Genomic DNA, 7,715 nt, shown 5'->3' with positions numbered 1-7,715 from the left:
CATTATTACAGTGATCTTACCCAAGTTCGAGTCCCCAACTCTGACTCCCCATCCATAAAACTTGATTCATTCAAAATTTTTGAGTGTCTGGGTGCCAGGCACTGGAAGATACAGTAATGAACAAAACAGACATGGGCCCTGCTCATCCAGCTAGGAAAACCAGAGGACACCTATATTGACGGGCTGTCCTAAGGAAGAAACTGAAGATCAAAGTATTGTGTAAACTATAAAGTCTAGTACAGAATCAAAAGATGATGATCTTGACAGGATTCCAGTTTTGTCAAATCTAACCACAACAAAACCACAACCTATTTTGCTCTTTTTGAGAAAAGCCTGATACTGTATTTTAACCAAAGCCAGTCAACTTGGCATGCAGCTCTCTCGCCTCTCCCCCGCTTTCCATGTAAAGGTAGGGTGGGGTTATCTGTCTTCGGGGTACTCCCGGGGTACATGCACGGCTCGGTTGCTGGCAGAGGCCAGGTCCCTAGCGCACTCCCGCAGGTCTCTGTCCGAAAGCCATTAGGCTGGGTTCTCCAGCTCTCAGCTGTCTGAGTGACTCCCAAGTCACCAGCGCCGGCTCGGGCCTCATCTTCCTCATCACAGGCCACACCTGTGAGGAAGCCCTCTCCCACAGCTACTGTGAAATACGGATAGGATCACTGAGCATCAGAGGTGAGGGTTCCCTTAAGGTTCCATCTCGAGCCCGGGGCTGCTCCTTGGGCGGGGCCAGGCGCCCCGGTCCTAGCACTCGCTTGCTGGGTGGCTCTGGGTAAGGTCACCCAGCGGCCCTACTGGCTGTTCTGCATTCTAGGGGAGGGTCTGGACAATCTCAAGGCGGCCCTGGGAGCTTCTAGCTTAAATGGAAGAGCCGGAGCCGCCGGGTACCATGAACCACAGCACCAGCGGCGGGAAAGCCGGGCGCGCAGGGCCCACGTGACGGGCGCGGGGGCGCGCGGGGGCGGGCGGGGCGGGGCCCGGCGCGCGCGGCTCCGCGGTGACAGGGCGGGCGGGAAGGGGCGGGGCCTCGGGCGGGGCCGCCGGGGGGGCGGCGGGCGGGCGGGAGGGGAGGAGTGGAGATGGCGGCGGCGGCGGCGGCTCAGGGGGGCGGGGGCGGGGAGCCCCGGGGAGCTGATGGGGTCGGCCCGGGGGTCCCGGGGGAAGTGGAGGTAGTGAAGGGGCAGCCGTTCGACGTGGGCCCGCGCTACACGCAGCTGCAGTACATCGGCGAGGGCGCGTACGGCATGGTCAGGTGAGGGGGCGTTCCGGGGGAGGGGGCCCCGCGGGAGGGGGCAGGGAGGGGTGCTGAGTGCTCTCTGGGCCGTGGAGACTCCGAGCGTCCCGAAGAGGCAGGGGCTCCAGGGGGCTGGAGAGCGTCCCGGGGCGATGGCTTCTGAGTGCTTTCGGGGGGAGGGGGCGCAGTGTATTCGAAGGAGAGAGGGCCTGGGGGCTTTGAACCCACTATTCTAGAATGAAGGAGGGCCATCTGAGTACGTATATGTGCGGGAGCTGTGGGGACCTTGGGCACCCTATAGACACGGGGTGAGGCGAAGAGAGTAAGTATTCTTGGGGAGGTAATATCCTTAGTGAAGAAGGAGTGAAGGACCCTTCTTTGGGGAGAAGATGCCTTGGTTCCCCCAGTGAGGCCTGCCAAGGAGTTTGGGAGAGAAGAGCGGGGCTCAGGGTGGGGCAGGGCTTTGGGCCTGGGGCCAGGGGCCCAGTGAGCAATGAGCAGTCCCGGAGTGCCTCCCTGCAGCTTCGAGGAGGGCTCTGGGAGTTGTCCCAGCCCTGCTGTGTGCTCTGGGCATTTGTTCATCTGGGAACAGCTCTGCTGCCCAGGTCCCTCGCCCTGACACCCAGGCCTGCCTTATCCCTTTTCTCCAGTGCCTCCTGTGACTCCCTCCTTCTCACTGTATTTGCCTCACTGTATGTCCTCCACTCATCTCCCACCCCCTGGACCTGTCTTGGGATGAGGGAGCCCATCCTGGGCAGGGGAGGATAACGGGTCAGGGCAACTAGAATGGAAATGGTTGAGGAGAGGGGAAGCCAGTGGTCGGTCAGTCTCTTCCTCTGTTTGTGAAGTCACTGAAGGGCTGGCTGGCTGGTCCCCAGCTTTCTCCCTGGAGATCCCAGGCCTTCACAGCAGGAAGGAACCAGCATTGTTTATGACTTGGCCAGAACCCTCTCTTGCTCCCTTCTCTCCCTGCCAAGGCCTGGGTGGGGCCACCGGGCCTGTACTCCTCCTTTGTAAGGCCACACCAACAACATCTCTCTGGCCCTCTCAGCTCAGCTTACGACCACGTGCGCAAGACTCGAGTGGCCATCAAGAAAATCAGCCCCTTCGAGCATCAGACCTACTGCCAGCGCACGCTGCGGGAGATCCAGATCTTGCTGCGCTTTCACCATGAGAATGTCATTGGCATCCGAGACATTCTGCGGGCGCCCACCCTGGAAGCCATGAGGGATGTGTATCCTTCACCTTGGCCAGATGGCTGGCCAGGCACAGCCTCAGAGCTGGGCTGGGAGAACATTGGCTTTCTTTCTGTTTCCTTCTTCCCTACCACCCTCCAAAACAAACCCAGTAAAAGAAATTTTCCAGCAGAAAAGAGGCCACAGAGTGTAAGAGGACCAGGAGGCCTCAGATGAATCCTGGCCTGCTGCAGCCATGCAGTGTGGCCTTGGGCAAGTCTGTTCTCTACGCTCTGCCTCAGTGGGGGGCTGGGCAAGATGGTATCTATGGGAGCTTTGTCTTCTGACATCTGCAATTCTGTGCTGGGAGCCAGCCTCTGCCCACAGTCAGTTCTTGTTTAACAGATGATGATTCTTCTCTGGGTCCTCAGACTGGAAGGAAGAAAGCTGGCCTTTTTTGAGGGCCTACTATGAGTCAGGTGCAGTGCATGCCAAGTGCTTTAACATCTCTTATTCTACCTCCCAACTGCCCTATGAGATGGGTCAATCAGCTCCATTTCAAAGATGAGGACACTGAGGCTCAGAAAGCCTAAAATCAAGTGCTTCTGTTGCTGCCTGCTCCCCTCCCCCAGATGAGAACCAGTCCTTCTTTCTCTGAGACTTCCTGCTCAGAACCCCACCCCAATTACCTGTGGACTTGAACCTTGCCCAGGGAGGGACAACCGTGCCTTCATAGCCCTCCCCCCATATCGCTTTCCTAGTGTATTGTCCGCTTCCTGCCTGGCTGTTAGCACCTTTGTAACACCCGCCACCTCTCCCCCACCACACCCTACCCCCCCCCCCAGTCAGTCCCAGTCCTCCACCCAAGACTGGGGATTTGTAGCACAGTGTCTGCAGCCCCTACCACAAACTGTGGGCAGGAAATCTCCACACTCACCCCCAGCTTGCTGTGTGACCGTAAGCAAGTCACTGCATCTTGCTGGGCCTCTCATCTGTAAAACAGCAGGGTTGGTCCAGTTCTCAGAAGGCCCTTTTAAGGCTGATTCTAAAGACAGTCCTGACTCATTCTTCCAGACACAACCAAATGACATTTATTTACTTATTTATGTTTAATCTTTGTTTTATCCTAAAATATAAAAGGACATTTACTCCTCTATCTTCTGATGTATGTCCAAGCACTCTTTGAGTAGGAGTGTGCTCTTGGGAGTTTCTCCTCATATGTCTTGCACAAACCATTCCCATAAGGCAGGCATTTATTTTAAAGCAAACATTTATTACATGCCAGATGATGTTCATACATTATTTCATTTAACCTCAACAGCCATGTGGCTCAGGCATATATAACAGCAGTACTAGTTCTTGTTTGCTGAGCGCTTACAACATGGCAAGCAGGGGCAGGCTGCTTTACACGGGTCATTTCATCTAATATTCACAACCACTCTAAAGAACAGTTCTTCCCCCTGCTTTACAGATGAGGAAATCGAGGTGCAGAGAGGTTGAGGTCACGAAACCCATGAGCAGTGGAGTCAGGGTTTCAGACACGCAGGTCAACTCCAGAACTACTGCTTTTAACTGGGCAGTTCTCCTGCCTCCCCCACTTTATTAGTCCCGTTTTCCCAGGAGAGAAACTGAGACCACAGAACTGAAGCGCTTTGCTCAAGGTCACCAGCTGAGGTACATCAGAGGCCCCGAGCCCAACTGCTGAGCATTGGCCTTGCCCAGCTCGTGATGTGCGTTGGCAGATCTGGGGAGTCCCAGGGGCACCAGTTGGGAGAGATGTGAAGCCTGCTCACCAGAGCCTGTTCTTCTTAACCAAGTGCCTCCCGCTGCCCCCACCTGGGGGATCCCCGGCGCCATCCTCAGCTACATTGTGCAGGACCTGATGGAGACAGACCTGTACAAGTTGCTCAAAAGCCAGCAGCTGAGCAACGACCACGTCTGCTATTTCCTCTACCAGATCCTGCGGGGCCTCAAGTATATCCACTCAGCCAACGTGCTCCACCGGGACTTAAAGCCTTCCAACCTGCTCATCAACACCACCTGTGACCTTAAGGTCGGAGGGTTGGGTGCCTGTCCCCTCCTCCCCTGGGGGCTGGGGCTTCCAGGTGGCCAGTAGCCCCCATGGGTGGGAGAGTATTACAAGCAAGGGGAACAGCATGGGCAGAGCCATGGCTATATGATTAGTTGGGTTGGGGTGGCCTTGAGCAGCAATCTGAGCAGCCTGGGTTGGGTTCCAGATCTGTGATTTTGGCCTTGCCCGAATTGCTGATCCTGAGCATGACCACACCGGCTTCCTGACAGAATACGTGGCCACACGCTGGTACCGGGCCCCAGAAATCATGCTTAACTCCAAGGTAGGGGGGCCACCCACCCCTGAAGGGAAGGGGCCAGGTCCCAGAAAGCCCTGGAGCCACCTTTGAGCCAGACACTGAGTCCCATGATGCAGGAAGTCTACCCCCTGGGCCTTGTCACGTTACTCTTGTCCTTGGGCTCTGGAAAGAAGCTGAGCATTAGCTCCTCTGGACCTCTGCCCTCTGCCTCCCTGACTGGCTTGAATCTAGGTTGGGGATGGTAGCTTGGCCCAAACAACAGAGCCCTTTTGAGGCTGGCCCAGGAGCCCACCACTTTCTCCTCCTCCCCAGGGCTACACCAAGTCCATCGACATCTGGTCTGTGGGTTGCATTTTGGCTGAGATGCTTTCCAACCGGCCCATCTTCCCTGGCAAGCACTACCTGGACCAGCTCAACCACATTCTGGGTGAGAGGGGCCTGGCCAGCAGAATGGGAGGGAGATTAGCTTATCAGAAGGGAGATTTCTTTAGGGTTGGGGTCGGTGAGTCTCTGGGCATCGAATCAGGGGTGTCACCACATGTGGAGCCTGTACAGTATCTTACAGTATTTCAATGAGGTATAGATACCATCCCCATTTGATAGATAGGAAAAGCAAGTCTACACTCCACTGTTAGAGCTGGGGTTTGAAGCTAGGGCTGCCCAAATCCAGACCCCTTGCTTTTCACCACCATAGTATTGGCTGGGAGATAACTGTCAGGGCCTGGAGTGGATTGTTGGGGGCTCTTGTTCTTGCCTCCTTCTGTTCCCAGAAAGGAGAGGCGATCTCTCACCAAGTTACCTGCCTTACCCACAGGTATCTTGGGCTCCCCATCCCAGGAGGACCTGAATTGTATCATCAACATGAAGGCTCGAAACTACCTACAGTCTCTACCCTCCAAGACCAAGGTGGCCTGGGCCAAGCTTTTTCCCAAGTCGGACTCCAAAGGTGAGAGAGACATGGGGGCTGATGTGGGATAAAAACTGGGTGCAGAGGAGGGTCCATGAGCCCAGCAGCTGCCTGAGTAGACAAGCCCCTGGGCGTGGAGAAACAAAGTAGTGCCTTGGGGAGCTCCTCCGGCCTTCCCTTTGACCCCTGACTCTTGCCCTTTTCTAGCCCTTGACCTGCTGGACCGGATGTTGACCTTTAACCCCAACAAACGGATCACAGTGGAGGAAGCGCTGGCTCACCCCTACCTGGAGCAGTACTATGACCCAACAGATGAGGTGGGTCAGCCGCCAGCAGTAGCGCTGGCAGATAGGTGGATGGGTAGTCCCTCAGTACCTGGCCTGAGCCTTACTTCTTTGCTACCCCAGCCAGTGGCTGAGGAACCTTTCACCTTCGACATGGAGCTGGATGATCTACCCAAGGAGCGGCTGAAGGAGCTCATCTTCCAGGAAACAGCCCGCTTCCAGTCTGGGGCACTGGAGGCCCCCTAACCTGGACAGACGCCTCTGCTCCCTGGGGCCTGGTGAGTGCTGCCCACTGCCCACGCACAGATTCACCCTGATACCAGGGTGCCCAACACACCTCCATACAGTCACAAGCTTGCTCACGCCCATGATCCACGTGTATGGTGGCAACAGAAGGGCCCAGAGCCTGCCCAGGCCACAGACCTGAGGTCCACCAGTTCTTTATGTCCCTTCTCTCCCCCAGCCCCAGATGTCTCCCACCTATCCACACTCAGCATCCTCCAGCCCCAGTTGCCATTCCGGGCCCTCAGAGGTCACTGAGGGCCCCTCTCACCCATCTGAGGAATGGAGCCAGGTTTTGGCTCTCCCAGTATGGGCAGAGAGGCAGCTGGGGCAGTAATTGTTTTGGGAGGAGCTGGCAGTACCCAGCCTGACCCAGATGCCAAGTTTTTTCACACCTGGCGGCCAGGTCAACAGTTCACATACCTTTGGGGGACCCTGCTGGGCCTACCCCCACCCACACTGCTTTCTTTCCCTCCTCTAGTCTCCTTCCTGTATTTGGCCAGCTGCGACCTGATAGAAGGAAGGCAAACACACTGGGTTCAAACCCCAGCTCTGACACTTACTAAGAGCTCTTGTGATATTGTGATATTGTGCAAGACACCTCACCTCTCTGTGCCTGTTTCCTGGAGACGGTCCTGATAATAAGCGCAAACACAGAGCACTAAGCATTGTTCTAAGAGGTTACCCTGTAGTAACTCATTTAATCCTTATAGCAGTACCTTGAGCTAGGTACTAACGTGATCCCCATTTACAGATAAGGAAACCGAGACACATCCCACTCAGCTGTGAGGATGAAATGAGAGAAGCTGAGGTCAGGGCTCCCGCAGGTCCTCTGGTGGGTGCTAACGGTTCCTTTCCTGCCTGTCTTTTTGTTTAGGCCCTGCCTCCTGCCTGCCCCTCCCCTGCCGGACTGTTAGAAAATGGACACTGTGCCCGGCCCAACCCTGGCAGCCCAGGTCGGGGCAAAGGGTGGGCCTGGCCCCCTTCCCATGCTTTTCTCAGACCTCCTACTTCAGGCGAGCCAAGGCTCCCTCCAGCCCCGCCACTCCCAGGACCTGAGGGGCTCAGGTGGCCCCAAAGCAAATTCCCCTCTGCTGCTCTGCCTTTGTCTACCCCAGCTATCCCAGTCCCTGGCAGTTCTGGAGTCGAAGGGCTTTGGCTGCCCTGGGACCTACTGAGGGGCGGTGGGGGAGGGGGGGTGAGGGACATTGAGTAGGGATTCAGGGCAAGCCCTGCCTCACCCACCTCATTAAAACCCCACCCCATTTTCCCTGAAGGAACATTCCTAAGGCTCAAGGGCTAGTATCCCTGAGGAGCAGGGCCCAGGCCTGAACCCCGTCCCCTCCCCAAAGCTGCCCATCTAACGCCCCCCGCTGATTCTGTGTGTGGGTGAACAGAAGTGGAGGTGGGGGCACGTGGAGAGCCCTGTGCCCCTGCCCACTCCCTGTGCCTGTATCTAATATATAAATATAGAGATGTGTATATGATGGCCTTGGCTCTTTCTGT

At 56.3% G+C, this 7,715-nt stretch overlaps 1 protein-coding gene and 1 long non-coding RNA gene across 3 annotated transcripts; both read left to right on the top strand.

The window, feature by feature from the left end:
- Positions 1-344: 344 nt before the first annotated feature.
- Positions 345-943, top strand: LOC131422951 (uncharacterized). The gene is made up of 3 exons (XR_009224157.1): positions 345-409; positions 604-672; positions 812-943. It is a non-coding gene; the product is annotated as an uncharacterized LOC131422951 (long non-coding RNA).
- A 133-nt stretch (positions 944-1,076) lies between these two features.
- On the top strand, positions 1,077-7,696 carry MAPK3 (mitogen-activated protein kinase 3). Of its 2 annotated transcripts, XM_058569702.1 has the most exons (9): positions 1,077-1,249; positions 2,283-2,465; positions 4,270-4,459; positions 4,644-4,760; positions 5,049-5,163; positions 5,551-5,682; positions 5,851-5,960; positions 6,051-6,205; positions 7,087-7,696. In XM_058569702.1, exons 1-8 carry the CDS (start codon positions 1,077-1,079, stop codon positions 6,171-6,173), a joined length of 1,143 nt encoding a protein of 380 aa, XP_058425685.1. In that variant the 3' UTR covers positions 6,174-6,205; positions 7,087-7,696. The 2 variants fall into 2 exon arrangements, with proteins under 2 accessions (XP_058425685.1, XP_058425684.1); XM_058569701.1 differs by having other exon boundaries at positions 5,851-6,205.
- Positions 7,697-7,715: the final 19 nt, after the last annotated feature.

Source organism: Diceros bicornis, chromosome 26 (genome assembly GCF_020826845.1).
Source record: "Diceros bicornis minor isolate mBicDic1 chromosome 26, mDicBic1.mat.cur, whole genome shotgun sequence".
NCBI lineage: Eukaryota > Metazoa > Chordata > Mammalia > Perissodactyla > Rhinocerotidae > Diceros > Diceros bicornis.
The sequence above is the reverse complement of the archived record's forward strand: the minus strand, read 5'-3'. Positions and strand labels throughout refer to the sequence as shown.

Coding starts and splice junctions, on each gene's coding strand:
- MAPK3 (XM_058569701.1), top strand. CDS start 1,077: ATGGCGGCGGCGGCGGCGGCTCAGGGGGGCGGGGGCGGGGAGCCCCGG. Junction 1,250..2,282: donor GGCGCGTACGGCATGGTCAG/GTGAGGGGGCGT, acceptor TGGCCCTCTCAG/CTCAGCTTACGACCACGTGC. Junction 5,683..5,850: donor TCCCAAGTCGGACTCCAAAG/GTGAGAGAGACA, acceptor GCCCTTTTCTAG/CCCTTGACCTGCTGGACCGG.